At 50.3% G+C, this 21,596-nt stretch overlaps 1 protein-coding gene across 2 annotated transcripts in view; it reads left to right on the forward strand.

The window, feature by feature from the left end:
* Nucleotides 1-21,596, forward strand: part of SHQ1 (SHQ1, H/ACA ribonucleoprotein assembly factor) — a 135,576-nt gene that overhangs the window by 110,778 nt on the left and 3,202 nt on the right. The window contains exon 12 of one of the 2 annotated variants that reach the window (XM_064156207.1): nt 17,673-17,906. The exons of the other annotated variant lie outside the window; for it this stretch is intronic. Within the exon in view, the coding sequence (XP_064012277.1) occupies nt 17,673-17,699 (27 nt within the window). The 3' untranslated portion in view covers nt 17,700-17,906. Of the gene's footprint in view, nt 1-17,672; nt 17,907-21,596 lie in introns of those variants that run through there. 2 annotated transcript variants of the gene reach the window in all.

Raw genomic sequence — 21,596 nt, forward strand, 5'->3', positions numbered from 1 at the left:
CAGCCGTGGTGATATACGGCTCCAAGGCCACCATGTGCCCCCCGGTCCCCTGCCGTGCCCCTGCGATGGAACGGGGCGGGGGCCGGGGGGGACAAACCTCCGGGGGCTGCAGAAGTTCAGTTCAGGATGCTCAGTCTGCACAGGCATCTGAAGTCTCTCTCTCTCCCAAGCATCCTGGACAAGGAGTCCCCTGGAATAAGGGCAGACCTTATTGCTCTCTATAACTACCTGAAAGGAGGCTGTAGCCGGGTGGGGGTTGGTCTCTTCTCCCAGGCACCCAGTGACAGAACAAGAGGACACAGTCTCAAGCTGCACCAGGGCAGGATTAGGCTGGATGTTAGGAAGAAGCTCTTTACAGAAGAGTGATTTGCATTGGAATGGACTGCCTGGGGAGGTGGTGGAGTCCCCATCCCTGGAGGTGTTTAAGAGGATGCTGGATGAGGCACTTAGTGCCATGGTTTAGTTAATTAGGAGGGTTAGGCGATAGGTTGGACTCGGTGATCTTGGCGGTTGTGCTAGTTTGAGCCTAGCTGGGATATTTTAGTGAGAGGAATTCGATTATAGGCTCTAACACCCAAACCATCACAGAGGTCTTTTCCAACACGGTTCATTCTGTGATTCTGTGCCGCTCCCTCTCCCGCAAGCATCCTGCACAAAGTGTGTGTGTAAAGGGCGGGGGGTGGTGGTGGTGGGGTGGAAAAAAATCTCTCAATTAGCTGCAACAGCCTCTGGGCCATGCAAGGAGCAGCAGCCTGTGGGCATCAGCAGTCGTCTCAAAGCAACAGGTAGCTAACCCAGCCGCCGCCGTGCAGCGAGCATCCCATCACCCGCCTCATGCCTGACCTTTATCTGCCTGAGGAAGGAGAGCGATAACTCACCGGCAGCACTGCCACCACCGACTTAATTGGTCTCATCTCAAGAGCGAAGATAAAGGTCGCTCCGTAGCTGGGTTCAGCCAATATGTTCTCCATATGGACAAGAAATGTTGCTTTTGTGCTAGCCATGTGCTGAAGTAGGGCTTTTTTTCCCCCCACCACCACTTTTTTTTTCTTCCTTCCTTTTTTTTTTTTTTCCACGGGGTTTTAAACTTCAATGTAGCTAAGCACCAGTCATTAAAAAATAGCTCCAGCTATGAGAAGAAGTTATGGTATTTATAGGCAGTTAAAAGAAATTGCTGCTTCCCATTTAATGCTCCAGTTCAGCAAATCACTTAAGTGCACGGTTAAATTGCAGCGTGTGATGAATCCTCCCCACGTTCAGCAGAGCGTCGCAGCATGTGTGCACCTTCCCTGCCTCTTGGAGGGACCTCTGCGTGCTCCTGAGGAGGGGAAAGCTAAGATTTATGGACTCCACCTGGGGATGGGCTGCACCGGGGCCGTTTTATGAGCAGAAAACGCAGGGATACGGCATCAAAGCAAATTTATTTATGCAAACCCGCATTCCTTTTTCTGGCGACAAGACAATTGTGGGGAGTGATCAAAGAAGGTTTGAAAGCTAAGGTGAAGGCGTTACTTGTGGAGCAGATGGGAGAGGCTGTCCTCACCAGCTCCAGCTTTTATCTGCTTGCTGCTGCTCACAAGCTAATATTGACTTGGGCTCCCAAACCCCATGCTTAAGGGCATGGCTTGTTTAAGTAGTGGTATTTAACATAACAAACACCCTAATCACTGTATCAACACTCTCAGCTGGGAGATCTTGCATATCTGAGAAGGGTTTCAGCCCCCTGGAGCTGGCTGCAGGGAGGGTCACTGCTCTTGGCATGACTTTGTTACTGTCCTCTCCTGACCCTGCTCTTGCAAGCCCAGCAACCATCCTCTATCGTGCTTCTTCAGCAAGCTTCTTCTGTGCATGAACAGCCACAGAGTCAGAGTGGGACACAGGGTTTGGGAGCTAGTGGCTGGGCCCTGCCTGACGTTGGGCACCAGCAGCACACTGCTCATATGAGGGGCATCTCCTCCAAGCTGGTCCTGGTGGGAGGGAAGTAGGACATTAGGAGGAAGTTCTTTACAATGAGAGTAGTGAAATGCTGCAACAGATTGCTCAGAAAGGTGGTGAAGGCCCCATTCCTGGAGACATTCGAGGTCAAACTTGATGAGGCTCTGGGCAATCTGCTGTCCCTGCTCACTGCAGAGGGCTTGGACAGAATGACCTTCAAGGGTCACTTCAAACCTGATGCATTGTATGATGAATTCTGTGATGATTCCATGATGATTTTATGATGAATTGGGAGGGTTCTGTGATGCTCATGCTGAGTGTAAGCAGCTGTGGTCTTCCTTTCCAGATCCTGCTGCTTCTAGGCAAGAAGTCTGAATTCAAAAGCCAGTCCTGGAGCAAGGAGGCAGGAGACAGGGACAGGATGAAGCATGGAGGTGGCATGGAAAGGTGGGATCCCTGGAGCCCAGCCATGCAGGGACATTACCTGGGGAACCCCCCACCACATGGGACAAGGCCCCACGCTCAGGTAAGGGACTCATTTACTTCCCAGCAGGGAATGCTGTCTAAGTGCTCTCTAAATCCTGCACATTAGTAGAGCTTGCTCTGCTAATTACCCACCAAGGTGCCAGAGCCTGGTGTGACTGGGCGGGAGAAGGCGGAGAGGGAAGCCAGTGTGTCCCTGCACTAAGGAGCTCCACTTCATCATCCCTGTGTGTGTGCTCAGGGATGGCAAAGCACGTTTCTGCAGGCTGAGTGTTGCAAGCTCACCCTGTCTGACTTTGTCAATCCATTGCAGCAGGGTCAACAAAACAGAAAGCGTTTCCCTTGCAGGGTAACTCCCGGGGAGTGCCAGCTTTCAGCAGAACATAAATGCCAGGATAGTCTCAGATGGTCTTTTTTCACTCTCCTCTTGGGACCGAGGTGTGGAGGATCAAATTCCTCTTCCTTCTTCCTGGTAATACAGCTTATCCAAAGAAATCCTGTTGTTATCCAAAGAAATCTTGTTGTTATCCAACGAAATCCCCTTGTTCTCTAGAGAAATGATGTCCAGAAGAACCTGGCACTAACAAGCAGAGCTGGTGCTCATCGCAGCCAGTGTGGGAGGTGAGAGCCTGGCAGCTGCCCAGCACAAGCAGCCTTCCTGCCATGGTGAGCAGCCTGTGGAGACAGCCACCAGCACTGGCCTGGGATTCAGTGGGGTTGAGGTGAAATTTGATTGCTTCCTTTGCAGATGGCAGTAAGGCTGTGACCCAAAGGCTCGGGAACATCTCCGGTTCCTGAATTTGCTTCCCTTCGAATGCTCCATGCCAAAACCTAAAAGAAGTAGCAGCAAGGTCCCGAGATGTTTTGGTTTCACGATGCTGGTGTCACTGCTGCTGAAAGCTTGTAACCATTTGTCTTGGAGGTGGTGAGGGCAGCCCTGCCTCCAAAGGGATGGGTGATTGGGCAGACATGCTTTGGGCTGCCTGGGAGGGGACATGTGCATCCAGGGCCACTCCTTCAGACATCTGTTAAGCTTTGAGCCCTGGAAATCCATTATTAAAACCTCTCTTTGACTTCAGCAGGAGTAGGATTTCATCTTTAGGCTGGGTTTTGAGCAGGGTAGGGATTTCAGCTCGGGGAAGCTGGGCTGGATTAGTCTTTTGTGTATGAGCTTCAAACATCTTTCACATTCGCTTTAGCTTTACCTGTGTCGAACCAGGAAATAAATAATGCATATGGGAAGTAGGGTAATGCATTGTGGCACTGAAACCCTGGAGATGGCTGAATAATAAATAAAAGCCTCTCTCCTTTTATCACTGGCTTATGTCCTTGCTGGCTGAGTATCAAGCTGGGCAGCCAGAAGAGCAGTGTAAGGGTGAAGGGAGAGGAGAGGGAAAGGCAGCAGGAGCACAACAGCTCTGCAGGAAGCCTTCACGACCTCCCAAAAGCAGCAACCAGCTGCCACTGGCACTGCTGACTAAGATCTGGCCCTTGGGAACCACAGTTAGCAGCCTTCCTCTTCCCCAAACCCTCCTGCCCTGCACCATTTTGGGGTGTGCCCAGAGAGAGCAGTGTCTTATCTGCATGGTGGCTTTGTGCTTATCATTTTACACACAGGCTCAGGACATGCACTGCTCCTGGGATGGGAGCAATGCTGGGGTGAGATTTTGACCTAGAAAGCAGTGTCCCATTCACAGAGGACTGTGACCTGTTTATAGGTGAGTGCTGAGTCAGGATTTGAGGAGTTCTGCTCATTGCCTGGCCAGGGGGACCCACTGACCCATGTCAGGAGAAGGTCAGCACCTCCAAAGTCAAGAGAGAAATTCAGTGCAGTTCAAAGTTCAGTTCAGAGAGAAGTGTTAAGCCCTGACCCCTGTCGAGCGTGGAGCTGTGAATGGCAGGAAATGCTGGCAGGGACTGTGGGGGTGGGAGAGTGCAGGGGAGAGTTCGAGCCTGAGCTGAGCCCCAGGAGGAGAAAGTACATGTAAAGACCTCTGGATCAAGACCCAGAAAGTACAAAAGCAGGAGCCAGCCTGCAGTCCAGGACCACAGGAGCTGTGTGTGCCTCCCAGCAGCCTCTTCAAAGAGAGGATGGATGTCTGGAGCTGAAGTGCTGGCAGCTGCAGGCACGGGTTGTGTCTCCCTCTGCACACCTATCTCTAAACCTTGTCACTTCATTGTTCACATTTCTGTTGCAGCGAAGAAATGTGGTTTGTATTGAATGCTTTCTCTGAGGAGTCATCCCAGGGCGGGTTGGCAGTTTCCTGGGTCCTCTTGCCCTCATGTGTGCTCCTGGAGGGTTTGGCCTCAGACATCTGAGAGATGGAGCAAACGAGGGCTTACCCCACAGCTCTCCTCAGGGAAGGAGGCACAGGGGGATCCTGAACCACTTCCTTAGGGAGAGGAAAACACGTGGAGAAGTTTGTCTCTGTAAGCCTTGCTGAAACCCAGATCATTCCTGCAAGTCTCTGCTGCTGCTGGAGTCAATCGATGCAGTTTGTTTGCCTCTGGGGCAGAGGGTATCGATCCCCTTTGTTTCCCTCCCTCCTTGTGTGATGCCAGGTGTCTGAAATGTGTCCAAGTTGTGCTGGTGCCAGGCCTAGTGGCAGCTGAATTATCACCTGGGTCACCCTGTTGCTGTTGGAAATGCACAATAAGCTTCCAGCTGAGAGAGAAAAAAAAAGAAGTCAAACAAAACCCTGTGGCAGCTGCTCAGCAGCCCAGGGCAGGCAGGCCCTTGCTGTGCAAGCTGGCCAGCCCAAAGAGTGGCAGGAACGATGCCCTGACTCCTGTGCTGGCACTGCTCACAGAAGGTATCTCCATTCCTTTGGCTCAGGGACCTGTTTGTAGGGGCTGGCTGTGTGTGGGTGCTGTACCCACAGCAGGTGGCTGTGGCTGCTCTGGGGTGGCTTTCCCTGCTCAGCAATCATAGAATCATAGAATCAACCAGGTTGGAAGAGACCTCCAAGATCATCCAGTCCAACCTAGCACCCAGCCCTATCCAATCAACTAGACCATGGCACTAAGTGCCTCATCCAGTCTTTTCTTGAAGACCCCCAGGGACGGTGCCTCCACCACCTCCCTGAATCCTCCTCCCAACAGCTTCACTCTCATTGTTGAACAGCTTAATGCAATTCCCCTCCCAGCCTGGCTCTGCAACAGGTACCGGCTCTGAGGAGGATAACTCCTGGGGCCACTTGCTGTGTCCTGTCAGCTGACTGAGGCTTTGTATTCAGCTGGCTCCCAGTGTCACAGGTTCCCCAGCAAGGTTTGTGCAGGGATTAGGTGTGCTGCTGGCAGGAGAAGGGGTCTGTGACCCACCTTGTCAGCAGTGGCCTTCATAGAAGTGCCTGATTGGAAAAGACCAGATCATTGATTCCGTAACCAAACATCTCCTGTACACAGCTGTTAGACCATGTCCCTGAGCAACTCATCCAAAGGTCTTTTAAACACTTCCAGGGATGGTGACTCCACTACTGCCTTTGGCGATCTGTTCCAGTGCCTGATGACCCTTTTGGTGAAGAAATGTTCCCTAATACCTGCTCTAAAACTCCCCTGCTGCAGCCAAAGAAAGGAGCAGGATGAGGCTATTGGTGCTGGCTCCATTTGTGTGGGTGCTCTGGGTGCCTGGCCTGTGCAGCCAGTCCAACCTGTCACCCAGCCCTAGCCAGTCAACCAGACCATGGCACTAAGTGGCCTCATCCAGGCTTGGCTTGAACCCCTCCAAGGATGGTGACTCCACCACCTCCCTGGGCAGCCCATTCCAATGCCAATCACTCTCTCTGACAACAACTTCCTCCTAACATCCAGATCCAACCTCCTTTGGCACAACTTGAGACTGTGTCCCCTTGTTCTGTTGCTGGTTGCCTGGCAGAGGAGACCAACCCCACTTGGCTATATGTGTGTACACAGCACGTGTTCCTGCTGAGGGCATGGAGCAGCAGCAGCCTTCCCTCTCTCAGGCTGCTGGACCCAGCACAGTGTATTTTGCTCTCAGGACTGTGCCAAGTGCTTAAAAACATGTAGTGAGTGCTGGAAGGAGTGACAGCCATCTTAGAACTGAGCTTCTAAAATAATAATTATTAGCTGCTTTGTTTGGTTTGTGCTGTGGCCAACTGAGGCTATGTAAGGACAAGGCATTTGGGGTGATTTGGGCAAGCAAGAGAGAGCTCTGTGCATGACAGTGACAGTGACATGCCTGCAGGAGTTGGAAATACTGGCCAAGTTGGTTATAATTAATTTCCCAACCAGCTAATGAGAAATAATGGTGCCAGCACTCTTTGCACTGGTAAGAGGCAGGTCTGGTAGTCACTCTGATGCCAGCTGAGCCCAAGCCACCAGAAGGCTCAGCCCACATAACTACAGCTGAAGTTTCCCTCCTGTTCAAGCATGGGGTTGAGCTGGCAGCATCCCAAAGCACCTAGCCTGTGGATTCTGTGCACCTCCCAAAAGTGACTAACACACCCACAAAGCTTTTGGAAACCCATCCCTTGAACAGCCCAGATTCAATGGGAGTTGTTTGGTACACCTCCAGGAGCACAAATGAGCACTGAAGTAGCAAAGCCTGTTATTCTAGCATGGCCAACACCATCAGAAGTGCCCCTGCTAAGGCTGGAGAGGCAGGTTTGAGCCTCCTTTGATACACACCAGAAGCATCCACAGAGAGCAAGGAACATTCATCAAGCACCTGAAGCTCATGGCTGATGGGAGCCAGCTGCAAGTGTTTATATACTCATGCCCTCCCTAGGAGGGCAGAGTGGGGTTTTTTTGCTCTAAGGAAGTGATGTGCAAGCTACAAGTGAGTATGGTCTGGAGCTGCTGGATTCTGTGCTCTGTTGCTTGGGCTGAGTGGTGTGATGGGGTATTACAGAATCACAGACTTGTATGGGTAGGATGAGGCCTCTAGAGATCATCTAGTTCAATCCCCCTGTTAAAGCAGGGTCACCAAAAGCACGTTGTCCAGGATAGGTTTGAAATCTCTCCAGAGGAGTAGACTCTGCAACCTCTCTGGGCAGCCTGCTTCAGGGCTTCGGCATCCTCATATGAGAGAATTTTTGCCCCGTGCTCAGATAGAACCTCCTGGGTTCCAGTTTCTGCCTGTTGCCCCTTGGCTTGTTGCTGGGTACTACTGAAAAGAGTCTCGTCCCATCCTCTTGATACCTGTTTGTTAGATACTGATAACTGGCAGAGGGGAGATTCAATCTAGATGTTAGGAGAGGGTTCTTTACAGTGAGGGTGGTGAGACACTGGCACAGGTTGCCCTGGGAGGTTGTGGATGTTCCTCTCTCCCTGGAGGTGTTCAAGGTCAGGTTGGATGAGGCCTTAAGTGACCTGTTCTAGTGGGAGGTGTCCCTGCCTATGGCACAGGGGAATTTGAACTGGATGAGCTTTGAGGTCCCTTCCAACCTAAACCATCCTCTGATTCTATAAGCATTGTTAAGATCTCCTCTCAATGTCCCCAGGCTAACCAGCCCCAGGGCTCTCAGCCTTTCCTCCTCAGAGGCACTCCAGGCCTCTCAGCATCTCTATTGCCTCTTGTAGATGCTCTCCAGCAGTTTCCTGTCTCTCTTGAACTCCTGTCTCCAGCTGAGAACTGGAGACAGTATTCCAGCTGTGGCCTGGATAGGCTGGTGTAAAGGGAGAGGAGAACCTCCCTTGACTTCTGAGTACCCTTCAGGATTGCACTGGTCTTGTCCCCAAGAGCGCATTGCTGGCTCATCACAGTGAATTAGTGCTGGAATAACTGGCCAAAGGGAGCTGAGCCCCAGCAGGCAGAGAGCAGCTCTCTGCAGGTGTTCCAGCAGGCTGACTCCATCAGTCTGGGTAGCAAGGGAAATCCTAATCCAAGAATGAATCCTCTCTGTAGCATCTGGGCTGCTCGGCCACGTGGCTGTCCCCAGCACTTACATGCCTCAATAGCTCCTTTTCATTTTCCTGCGGGAAATAGCAGAGAGAGCCCTCCTCCTGTGCCATGTGTCACCGAGGAGCTCACCATTTCCCTGCACAGCTGGCAGCATCTCTGAGCAGCGCCGGGCACCTCACCCCCCCGGCGTGGCTCCCGTGCCGCAGCAGGCAGGAGATGCATGGCTCTTGGGAGATGCGCAGCCTCTCGCAGACCTGATCCAGGCTGCCGGCTGCGCTGGCTCCCCGGGCGGCTTCTCTGGCAGAGAGTGTGGGAAGATGAGTGCCACAGGACCAGCGGCACTCGCTGCTGCTGCTGCTGCTGCGTGGGCACCAGGCTGGGGCCGGTCACCACATTTGTCTTCTCGGTGCTCAGCCAAGCACTGAGCTCCACAGCTGAGCCGAAATCCTGTGCGTGCGTTGTTGCCGCTCACCCGAAGGTATTTTGACAGGGCTCTGTGATACGCTAATTAGAAACAGTCACTTAAAATCCACATCTGAAAGGCACGGTGGAGTTGAGGTTCAAGGAGTGCAGGTTTGCTGCAGACACTAGATTCCTAAAGAACAATTTCCCACACCTAAATAATGATGTTTTCCATCATGTTACATCCATTAGCTATAGCTTGGCAGTTGCATCCATCATAATATGCTATTTCAGGGAAATAAATGAGTGTATTTTTCTCTGTGAGAACCAAGGCAAAAAAAATATCTGGCTGCTGAAATATTGAGCAGGTTGCTACAGCTAGACCAAGTGCAGATTATTGCTCTAATACCTTGATTTGGCCATTAACATCCAGCCTGGACTAGGTTTATAATCTTGTAACTTCAGAACTAACATTTTCGTAGTTACTACTTATTAAGTTTGCTTTTAAGCTATGCAATTAGCCTTCCAGCAACGTTATTAAACGAGATCATGACTCTGCCAGAACCAGCCTGCCTGTATTTATAGCTGCTCCTGACAGTCTCCTTGTCTTGGGGAGGTGTCTGCTTCCCCTTTGTCTTTTAAAAGCATTTCAATTGAATTTCCCAAGTTGTTCCCAGCCATATGTGTGTGCCAGCAGGTCCCTGAGTTGCTGCTTCTGTCTTGGGGAGTGCATTTCAGGAAGAAGAGTGACACAGCTCCAGACACATATGGCTTGCCTGGTCTCCATGTGCCGCTGATGAGAAGAGGGCTGACATTCCCGTCGTACCCCATCAGCGTCATCTCTGCTTGGAGTCGGAGCGGGATGTGCTGCTCCAGTGGGATGAGCCGAGGAGGAGGAGGAGCCTTGCACTGTGCCCTGGGCAGCACCCCTCACGTGAGCTCCTCGGGTGTCCCTGGGTGCCTGTCCTCTCTCATTTCTCCATCTGTAAACTGGAAATTAACACGGTTCATTGTCCATCCCGTGGGGATTAACAAGTAGGATGCCAGGTGAAAGCAACATCTTGCCAGTCTGAAGCGCCTCATCCAGCACCTGCAAGGTCAGTGGGACTTGAAGCAGGTTTACCAGCCCCTTTAAGAAGGAGATGGCCCATATGGGGGTGATTTAAAACCATCCCAGGCTGCAGTTTAACTGCATCCGTGAGGCTGCTGACATGAAACCGCTCCTTGCCTGGGAGGAAGAAGGGAGAAGAAACTGGCTGCCAGATGCTCCAGGCCCTCCAATAAATGGTTGCTGGAGTGTAACCAAATGGTGGCTAGGTGGACAGTGCTGCATGGGAGCAAGCAATCAAGTACACCATTTCTTCCAGACTCTGGCCAGAGGGAATCCTTTCTCTGATCAACGGTGGGGAAAAAGGTACACTGAGGATTGTAGTGAGGTGTCACTGCCTTGCTTTGGGACTGCCACCCAGGTGATGTATAGGCTGGATGTTAGGAGGAAGTTGTTGTCAGAGAGAGTGATTGGCATTGGAATGGGCTGCCCAGGGAGGTGGTGGAGTTGCCATCCCTGGAGGTGTTCAAAAAAAGACTGGATGAGGCACTTAGTGCCATGGACCAGTTGATTGGCTAGGGCTGGGTGCTAGGTTGGACTGGCTGATCTTGGAGGTCTCTTGCAACCTGTTTGATTCTATGATTCTGTGTGGTATGGAAATGGGTGTGCTGTGAGGTGGAGAACCCCAGGCTGAGTGGTAAACATCACACAAAGAGCAGAGAGCCTGGAAAATGTGCCAGTTAGAGCTTTTCAGTGATACGATCACAGGTTATTGAAAAGGCTTCATTCTCAGCAAGCCTAATCAAAGAGAAGTTCCTCAACCTCGGCTACAAAGCAAGGCCCCATGCTGTAACAGCATGAACTAATCTGGGAGGCTTCAATGGGCCACACCAGCAAAGAATGCTCCTGGGACAGCAACAGCAGACAGCATGCAGAGTAAGTGAGCCACAGAGAGGCTCTGGCATCAGCACCCTCCCCTTGCATGCTGGGTGCTGACACAAGACCAGCGAGCTCTTCTGCTTCCAACAGTGCAGCTCCCATTGATTTCTGCAGCAAGAAAATTGGCCTTTAGTCAACCACTGTGGAGCTGCCTAAGGCATGTTTGATGGATGGCACCTATCAAAACTTGTAGCGAGAGGAACAGGTACAATTAGCAGCTGCGTACAGGAGCTTCTCTGCCATTTTTTCCTTGACATCATCAGTAATTACCTGCGCTAAACATGCTGCTGCTGCTGCGCGTGGGCTTGTCAGTCAAGAGGCAGCTGGGACCCAGAACGACAGAAATTCACTGGCAGGAGCTTTGCTGCCAGGCCGAGGAAGAAGCACAGTCAGAAGGGGATGCGGCACCCGCAGGGCTTCGAGCCCTTCCCCGTGACCTTGCGGCTGAGGATGGGGAAGGAAATTACCGGGAAGCTGTGCCACACGCACCGGCTGAGCTCACCAGCACTTCCAGCTCTCCAGAAGAGCCATCCCACAATTACCTTCTGTGAGCCTGGCAGTTCCCTCCGCTGGAGAGATACAAGGTTATTAAGCAAATATGATTAATGAATAAAAGAACCTCTGGCACGCTGGAACGAGGCTCCGAGGCCTGTCGGGCTCCAGGAGGATTCGCCGGCTGGTGCTCTGGGAGCTGCGTCAGGTTTCTGCAGTAATATGATTAACACGCTGTGTAATGGGCTAAATCCATCCCAAGTGTCCCTCTGGCTAAGCCTCTGCCTGGACACCTGGGATAAATTTGGCCCTTTAACGTGGATGTGCCTGGCAAAGCCGTGCTGCTGAGCTGGGAGGAAGGAGGGCGCCGAGTTGATGCTACGGCCAGGAAGGAGGTGGCAAGAAGGATGGAGATGAGGGATGGATCTGGGAAGGATCCAGAACAGCCCCTGCCCTTGCCACCCTCCTGGAGTACAGGGAGGGCTGCAGGGTTGGAGCAGATGTGTGCTGAGCCCATGTGCCTGCTCTGCTGTGCCTGCCATCCCCGTGGCCACCTGCCACACCATGGCACTTCCCAACCGGAGCTGTGGGACTTGGCCAGGCACTCGTCTGCCACGCGGTGCTGCTGTCCCCGGCTCCAGAAAACACGGAGCTGCCAGACTTCGCCGGCTGGAGGAGCAGGAATGACAGGGAGCACTGTGGGGCCAGATTGTGAGCAGCTGTGGGCAGATAAAGAGCAATGGAGATGGGCTGGAGGCAGGCATTTGCTTCCCCTGCACAGCAAACTGTCTCTCCCTTTTCCCAGCGTACTCTGGCAGCGATGGTGCTGCCTTCTGGGCAGAGAATCTTCTCTGCTGCAGGGGTAAAAGCAAGAGGATGGATGATGTAAGAGCAGGAACTTGAGTGATGCTTTCACTTTATTCACAGACTTCTGCTTTATCTCACTCTGTCAAGGCTGCTGCTTCTTCCTACCTCCCCCTGCCTGAGATGGTCGTCCCTTGCCACATGGCAGTGTGGCCAGGAGCAGCCCAGCACAAGCTGCACTTCAGCAGCCATTGGAATGGGTTTTGCTTCACTATTGCAATGCTCTGTCACAAGTAGGCTGTCTTCTGCTATAGTGCCCTGTACAGTGTTAATTACAATATGCTATTTCTTACCCACTCCAGTGCACCTTCCGTTCTGGGTAGGTTCCAGGTTATTGTGGTGGTTTAATAATTCCCAGCAAGTACCTTTGTTTTCCAGCCTTGGATAGTTTCATGCACGTCTTCACTGTGGTCTCTTACAGTTTGCTTTAGTCATAATTACTGAGTGATCACAGGGAATCAAGTTGTTTAGAGCAGCTGCCTAGAAAGGGATTAATCACATCCAGACCTCGTTAAAATCCCGTTGCCATACCAATTCCCCACACTTACAGAACCTGACCCCAGTGTGAAAATTGATATTTCTGCTGAGAAGTGTCAGTGTGCTGCCTGGTGCACAGTTCCCTGCTTTGCTGTCCTCTGGGGTTTGAGCCCTGGGGTTGCAGTCAAGCTTCCAATCATAAAATGAGTCAAGGTTGGAAGGGACCACGAGAATCATCTAGTTCCAACCTCCCTGCCGTGGCCAGGGACACCCTACCCTGGATTAGGCTGGACACAGCCTCATCCAGCCTGGCCTTAAACACCTCCAGGGATGGGGCTTCAACCACCTTTCTGGGCAACCCATTCCAGGCTCTCACCACACTCATGCTGAAGAACTTCTCCAGTCTGAATCTCCCAATCTCCAGCTTCGCTCCATTCCACCCAGTCCTGTCACTCCCTAATGGCCTGAAAAGTCCCTCCTCAGCTTTTTTGTAGGCCCCCTTCAGATCCTGCAAGGCCACAAGAAGGTCACCTGGGAGCCTCCTCTTCTCCAGACTGCACAGCCCCAACTCTTTCAGTCTGTTCTCATAGGAGAGCTGTTCCAGCCCTCTGATCATCCCAGTGGCCCTTCTCTGGACACACTCCAGCATCTCCACATCCTTCTTGTAATAGAGGCTCCAGAGCTGGATGCAGTACTCCAGGTGGGGTATCACCAGAGCAGAGTAGAGGGGGAGAATCACCTCCCTCGACCTGCTGGCCACACTTCTGATGCAGCCCAGGATCTGGTTGGCTTTCTGGGCTGCAAGTGCACACTGCTGGCTCCTGTTATGCTTCTCATCCACCAGCACCCCCAAGTTCCTCTCCTCAGGGCTGCTCTCCAGCCACTCACTGCCCAGCCTGGATTTGTGCTTGGGATTGCCTCGACCCAGATGCAGGACCTTGCACTTGGTCCTGTTGAACCTCATGAGGTTGGCTTGTGCCCACCTCTGCAGCCTGTCCAGGTCCCTCTGGATGGCATCCCTGCCCTCTAGCATGTCTGCTGCACCACACAGCTTGGTGTCATCTTGCTGCTTGACTTCCAAGCCCCCAAATGAAATAAGTGCCTACCCAGGCCCTTCAGCACCGCATGTGATCAGCATGGTCATGCTGCTGGATTCTGTGGATGATCAGGCTCCAGTTCTAAGTTAAATTGTCTGGTTGATTGCACTCTGAGTCGTGCAAACTTGTTGAACTGGATGAAAACAGTAGCAGAACAGCCAGATTTTCTGATAGGGATTAGAAGTCTACTGCTGGGCATGATTTAAATTCATTCTTTTCAGCCTCTGCTCTCTCTCTGTCCCGCTGGCTAAGCGGGGACAGCCTCAGCATGCTGGTGACAGATATCCAAGGAGGCCCAAACCTTTGAGGAAAGTTTTTGTGGGGATAAGTTGACTCTCCAGGGTTACTGGGGACTGGTGGTCTTCTCCCTGGGCAGCATGTACTGCATCTGTTTGAAGAAAGCTCCTTGCCCAAGCCCAGGATGGGTTTCAGAGTTTGCTGAAAATGATAAAATTCTCTCTTAGTGACCAGTGTTATGACACAACAAAGTAGAAAGTTTTGTGATATTCTGTACAATGGAAAAACTCTGAGAAAGTGTCTGCTGGCTTTGAAAGAGCCTTGCTCCAATACTCTTAACAGATGGACGGCTGCTCGCAGCGCTGCGGCTGGCCTGCACTTGCAACCCTTTAGCTCCCGTGGAGACAGAAATGTTTGGTTAGGAAAGAAGTTCTGCCTGAGATTGTGGCTGTGGCCTCTGGGACACAGTGGGTGCAGGCAGGAGAGTGGGAGCCTGATGGCCCACACCTGGCAGGGCACAGCCTGCCCAGCCCCACGCGGTGCCCAAGGCACTGGTGTGATATTTACACTCTGCAGCTCTTCCATGGGATGGGAGGGATGAAAAGGATGCCAAGGAGGACTTGCTGGAGCAGGGGCAAGGAGTACCAAGAATTTTAATGATTCTGGTTTGACCAGTAATGGATCTGTTAACGCAAGCTCTGCAACTAGGAAAGACAGGTTTATTTCTGTACCTCTCGGGAGACAGGCTGGAGCTATTATAAAGTTATTGAGCTATTATTACATCCAGGTATTAAGGCTGAACGAAGAAGTCAAGTGCTGTGAGGGCGTATGAAAGAGAAACCTCAGAGGTGCACAGGAGAAGTTAGGGAAGTGGTGGTTAGGCATTCAGAGAGGGGAGGGGCTGGTTTAGCTATGGGACTGACCAAAAATAGAGAAGATAAAGCATAAATCATCTCTGAGCTCTCAACAAGATGTGCAAACCCTTTTCTTCTGCCATACAGCTGATTTGTGAGGATTCCCACAGAGAGGTGTGCATCCTATTCACCAGATCTCTAAATGCTGTGTGAGCAGAGACCAGCCAAGCTCTGAATCTTAGGGAGCAGCCCATCGAGGACTGCACTTCTTAGAGACCTCTGCAAAAATTACACTGTAGTCTGCAGAGCTTGTGTATTCAGTGGGAGTGGAGTGAGTGTGCAAAGCCTGCATGGCCCAGATTCAAGCAGGCAGCTAGAAGAGGAAAGCTTAGTGAGAAGGGAGGGTTCTAGGTAGAGCTGGCATGTGGAGAGCATGCCTCAAAACCCAGTGTGGGTAGCTTCTTGGATCTGCTCAGAGTGTAGAAGCTCTAAACACAGTGGGATACAGCAGCTGGATCATTTTCCAGCAATCTGAGCATCCACCACAGGGAGCAGAGCCAGGGATGTGACACGCGAACACGAAACGTTAGTCAGAAGGGACAAGCGGAATGTGAAAAACCACCAGGAACTCCCAAAGTGGGTCAGATTCCTTGATGCATCTAACAATAGAAGCCAGACAGGAAGGGCAGGGTCAATCTGGTTGCATGGCCTCTTGTGCCTCACGAAACCTGGGCTCTGCTGTGGGCCTGACTCCGTGGTGGTGAAATTCAAGGCAGGTGGCTGCCGTCTTGGAAGCCAGAGCTCCGGCTGTGCCTCCTCCACCCGAGCCTGCCTGGCATAATGTTAGCTTCACGCCTGAGCGAGGAGGATGGAGCTTATTAAACTTGCAAACCTGCCTTGTGCTAGCCCTTGGGTATTTAGGGCTGCTGGGTCTCTGGGGCAGGATGCTCTAATGCTACTTTAACGCCACATCTACCGCAACGAGGCCTCCTTAATTGGCTTGTGGTTCCCACCAGCACTGCAAGCAAAGAACGAGCGATGGAGAAAAATCTGCCAGCACCACAGCTCCTGCTCGGTGTTGGAGCATCATTAGCTCACGTGTAGTCTCTCTCTCCCCAAAGACAAACAAGCTGGGTAGGCAAAAAGGTCTGTAGGGAGCATGAGCAGCAAAATCCGGGCACAAAAAGTTAAAGGGGGCACAGGCAGTCGTTGCCCACAGGCAAGAACTCCCTGCCCCATCTGGTTTCTCACCTGAGTTTTCAATAGCAGGGGGGCAACTTGCAGTGAAATGTTCTTTTTTTGTTGTTGTTCATCTTTTTAATGATGTATTTAAGAAGCAACCCCACTCCCCTGCTTTAATCACTTTAAAGCAACCCCGGAGGAGCGAGACTTGGGTAAATAAATGTGGGAAGCAGGGGAGTTCTTGAACTGTTAAAGAAATCAATATAAATCACAGAGTAACCTTGCCCTGATATCTTCCTTATCACCTCTGAGGCTCTACCTGCCTTTGTCTAACAACAATCTCAGTTAATTAGATAATTAATCTAATTATCTAATTATGTGGAATTGCTAATAGCTATTCCACCTAATTAGGCCAGTGGCTGTATCTCAGCAGCGGTGATTCTCTCTTTCTGGCTAACCCTGCACCTTCTGCCATGCCTGACACAGTTCAAGGCTCTTTGTTTGCTTTAACCAAAACCACCTGGAAACGGTTTTATGTTTCTACTCAGGCTTTCCTTGAATGAAAGCAAGGTGGCCACTTGGAAGGCAGGAAAGGAAGCTCTCAGCAGAAGATTAATTTTTTTAGCAATGAATGCAGGAAGCTCTTCATTTTTTAAATTCATTCTCCTGGTGTAAGATTAATTTTAGCTCTGATCGCAGCAACCTGTTAGGAATTGATCCGAGGGAAGCATATTGCTTCGAGGCTGAGGAAACAACATAAGCAGCTTTCTCCCCCCTCCTTTTATTTGGACAAGTTTAGCTAACTCATGGCTGTGGTCCCAAACATGGTCTCTTTCCCTGCAGAAACATGGGATGCTCTCTTGCTGCAGCATTGCCGTTCCATCCTATGGGAATGGGAGGACACAAGGGAGCTGGCTGAAATTAGAACCAGCCTGAGGATGCTGGTCCTGCTGGCAGCAGAGCTCACGGCTGCAGGGATGATGTAGCTGGCATGACGTTGGTTGTGGACTGGTGATGGCAGCAGCACAGTCCCCTCAGGAGCTGTGGACACTTTTGGGACTGCAAAGCTGCCATAAGGCGCTCATGGGTGGTTTTCCCCTTGATGCCTAAATTGGATTTAAAGGCATTTTTGTACATTTCAAACCAAATCAAGTTGTCTGCAAAACAGGCAGCCAGACCTGGCCCTGAGCAAGGAGCAGTGTGCTCACACTTGGTACACAGAGCTCTGCTCTCCTAGGATCTCACCTTATGCACCAGCCTAAGCACAAGAAAAGCCATTCGACATCTGAACACTCAAGAATTTAGATTCTTCCAGTACTAACCAGCAACAGAACAAGGGGACACAGTCTCAGTCTAGGCTGGATGGTAGGAGGAAGCTCTTCCCAGAGAGAGTGATTGGCATTGGAATGGGTTGCCCAGGGAGGTGGTGGAGGCACCGTTCCTGGAGGTCTTCAAGAAAAGCCTGGATAAGGCACTCTGTGCCATGGTCTGGTTGACTGGATAGGGCTGGGTGCTAGGTTGGACTGGATGATCTTGGAGGTCTCTTCCAACCTGGTTGATTCTATGATTCTGTGATTCATGTCACTGCTATCCATTGCTGGAGACCCTCACTGGAGACCCCAGCCACAACAGGCACCACTTAGTATGCTGCTTAAAGGAAACATTTGGCTCAGAAATCAGCACTGAGTCCTCAGGAACCCCGGCTGGAATCTGGATGAAGTAAAATAGCCAGGTAGGTTCTGCAAGAGCATTTCTGTGACACACCACTTCTCTCACCTGAAAATGCCTCTTTCCTGTAGTGCTCCCAAGTTAATCTGCTGCAATAGCATCTAGACCTGTGACCTGCTCCTGGGGAGAGAGACCTGCTCCTGCCTACATCCTCCTGCATGACTGGGATGATGTGCAGCAGATGAACCCTTGGCTTTTCATTTTGCTTTCTCTGTGTTTTGCTGGGATTTTTCATTTGGTTGAGATTCCTTTGGTGTGTGTATGTGTATATATAGGTATAACTGAAACACCACAAAACGTCTCCTTAGGGTAGTTTGATTTTTCTTTAAAATAAAGATAATAAAGATATATATTACATCTTTTTGATCTGCTTGGAGCAAATTTGTCTCAGCATTCTCATTTTGAAGCCTCCATATTGAGGTGTTTATTACAGCATCGTGAAAATTCGCATTTAGTTGAAACTTGGCAAATGGTTTTTGGCTTGAAGCAAGCTTTCTTTTGAAGGAGTTTACTATTAAGTGTTTAAGACTTGGGGATTTTTTTTTCCCCTCCTTCTTCTCTATTTTTCTTTTCAAAAAAGCAACACTTTCCAGAACTGGGTTCAGAAGCAGTAGGCCAGCTCTGCAGCAAGTGTGAAAGCTGCAAGTCAAGCACAGAGCTGCAGCCATTCATGCTTTTTTTTTTTTTCCCTGACATCTGTTACAGGAATGGGAGGAAGGGAACTCAGCTGCACTCTACAAGAAAAGAGGCTTTTTTGTTGTTGTTTTGGTGAGTCCTGAGTAGCTGCACTCCCACCAGATGCCAGCGATCCTAATGCCAGCTGCACAGAGCACAGCATCTCTGATTGCCTGGAGCTGGTCCTTTCACACATCCCAGAACAAGCCAGATTTGCTGTACCTGGAAGAAAATTGAGTGTGCAGCAGGCTTGTTGCTGTCCTGTGACTTAGATGTGTATTGAACGATGACATCCCTGGCAGAGGCTGGGATCATGTTGTTACAGTTCCACTGGAGTCACTGCTGGTTTGTGCTATGGCCTCAGTATTGATGACAGAGTCAATGCTCTGCTTTATACTCACAGGCTTTTCCTCTTTTTCAGATGATCAGACCTATCTTGAGGCCTTAAGCAACCTGGACTAGTGGAGAGTGGCCTTCCAATGCCAGGGAGGTTGAAACTAGATGATCTTCAAGGTCACTTCCAACCCAGACCACTCCATAAATCTATGAATGTTTTTCAGTGTGAGGATGTGTGGGTAGATAATTAGGTTTCTGTAACCCATGCTAGAAATCTGTGTGGTCCACAGAGCCAGGGGCAGGAGTCATGGTTCTCTCTTGGGTTGCAAGCCTTGCTTCATCCCTGCCCTGTGTAGAAGACTTGAGAGGAGGCAGCAGCCACATGTGCACAGAACTCTTGTGGGGATGCTCTTCCACACCCTGTATTTCTGCATGCTGGAATGGGTGTGCAAGGAACAACTCAGGAACTGGTGTCACTGACCAATGTTGGGCTCTTGGCTGTCCAGGGGAGCTCAGTGCATTGCCCCTTTTTTGCCCCTTTTTCAGCCTGCAAGCTGTGAGATAGGCAAGGATGAGCTAACAGCCAGATCTCAGGCAGTGCATCAGCTGGGACAGCCTTTACAGCCTTGTGTCTCCATATGGAGGTGGGCAACCATCTCCTGCCTGCTGCCTGAAATGGTTCCTAATCTCAAACCCAATCAGGATATCTTCTGATATGCTGAAATATTGTAGACAGTGGGGTTTTATTTTCCCCCACTTGCAGTTTCTAGTGCTAACCAGAAGGAGAAGTACCAAAGTCTCAGGAGTGAACCTGCTTACTCTGGCTCTGTCTTTCAAACTTGGGAAGTTTGAGGAAGTCTAATCATCATCATCCTTACCCTTGCTTGTTTAGTAGAACCGAAGAGGTTCTCAGAGCCCTGCCTGAGATGAGTCTGCTCACAGCACTGCTGGCTGCCTGCCACAGCAGTGCTCACTGGGATAGGAAAAAGTAGCATTGGTACTTCTGGTCCAGCCTTTCTGGCACTTTCTCTTGCTTTTGCTCTCCTGTTGGAGTTGCCACAGCAGAACTGTGCTTGTGCTGTGATGACACCAACCTGTTACCATCCTTTTGTGCCACAGGTATGACAATTTCACTGCAAGATTCTGGACACCTTGCTGGAACATCCGTGGTTGGAAAAGTGTGAATTGGGCTTTATCTGTACTGGGGCTTTTCAACCCCTTCCACAACAGACAGTTTAATTAGGTGACTGAATTGCAGTGCTGACTTTTTGGTTTCTTCTCCTCTTGCCCTACCTCAAATCATCATAAAATCTCTTTTTGGGGGGTATTTTATTAGATACTACTTTTTGACATGGTGCTGCCACATACCACTGCTATGCAGATGTTATGCAGATCTATTTACCATTTTCCACTTGCCACATTTCATTGCTCTGTTCAGCAGCTTCGTCTCCCTCCTCACTGCAGGCTTTGATGTCCTGCAGACTGCTTGAAGCTGAACAATCAAGGTGCTTTTTCTTGGTTGCCAGCATCTGGCACAAAGGGGGAGGCAGATTTGGAGACGTTGCTTGTTTCTATGGATAATAATCAATAAGGCCCATTAGGGAGACAACTACATACATCACTAAACTTTGACCTCTGCTCTCCAGAGCAGTCCCAAGATGCCTATTCATATGCTGGTGACATCCAGATTGTGCTATTGCAAAAGCCTCTTTGCTTGGGAAGGGATTACAGATTTAAATTGCACAGCCTTTGCTGTCTGTAGAATACAGCATGCAGGATGCTTAGGTACAGCCTCTAGTTTGTGTTGGCTTTCTTCACTACTCAGCCGTTATATATTTAATGCTGTTGCACACACAGCTTTTTATGCCTCTCTACCTTTTCAGGCTGCTTTCTACTCCTGTCTGTCTGGCATTTCAAGGGTTTACAGACCCTAGAGATTCTTGGCACTGGCTGTTGCTTGCATATTGCTCCTCATCTTTCAGATCCTTTTTCTACTACGTTGTTCTTCAGCAGGCTGTTTCTGATAGAAAGTTTTTGGCTTGCTGTTTGAAGTTCCCGATAGTCGACATTTGATCGCTCCCTAATTCAGTTCTGAAACTCTTCTCCAAAGAACCCCTGAAAGACTATCTATAAATAGATTATATTAAAGGAAAGAAAGGAAACTTTAAAAATACCCTTATTTTGCTGAACAGAGGAAGCTTTAAGTTTTCTGGGAGGAAGCAACCACATAACAAATTTAGAAGCACATCGGAAATCCCTGGGTGTTTGAGAAATCCATTTCTAGGCACGAAAGCTGGATGAAGAGTTTTCCTCTCCCTGTACCTCTCCTCTTCCCTTGAGAGAGCATCTGTGAAGTCCCTTGGCTGAAAGCAACTCAGAGGAGATTACTGGTGTGGGTGGGTGAGAAGGGAGAGACAGGACTCTGGTGACAGGGGTAGGTTCTGACCTCAGCAGGATCACAGGGGCAGGATGGACTGTGTGAGCTGTGTTGTTGTGTGATTCCTTCCATAAGTGATCAAGGTCCATCTTTACATTGAGTGCCTTTGCTTCTCCCATGGAGAGGCTCTTTCAGTTCCTTCCTCCTCTGAAGGTTAGAAACAGATGTCTGCTTTCCAGCCTACATATTCAGCATAGATCAGCTGTGCTCTTCATTCTTGTCTTTTATTACTGCAATGTGCTGCCTCCTCCAGCGTGTTTTCAAGAGTCATCATATCCCCTCCTAGTCTTTGTTTCCCCAGGCTGAGCAAGTTGAGTTTGTAGAGACCCTTCTCATAAAGTAGTTCTTTTCATTCTCCTGGCCATCTTAGAAACTATTGTCCAGACTTGTCCCAGCCTGGCTGTATTTCTTTCTTCAGCTGGAGAACTGTCTGGAGAATGGTAAATTCAGCAAGATTTGCCTGTGCACTGTACAGTGCCATTATATCCCTCCTTGTCTGTGCTCACTGGTACTCCTGATAACCTCTGATTGACACTGACCTTTTCAG

Source organism: Pogoniulus pusillus, chromosome 16 (assembly GCF_015220805.1).
Source record: "Pogoniulus pusillus isolate bPogPus1 chromosome 16, bPogPus1.pri, whole genome shotgun sequence".
NCBI lineage: Eukaryota > Metazoa > Chordata > Aves > Piciformes > Lybiidae > Pogoniulus > Pogoniulus pusillus.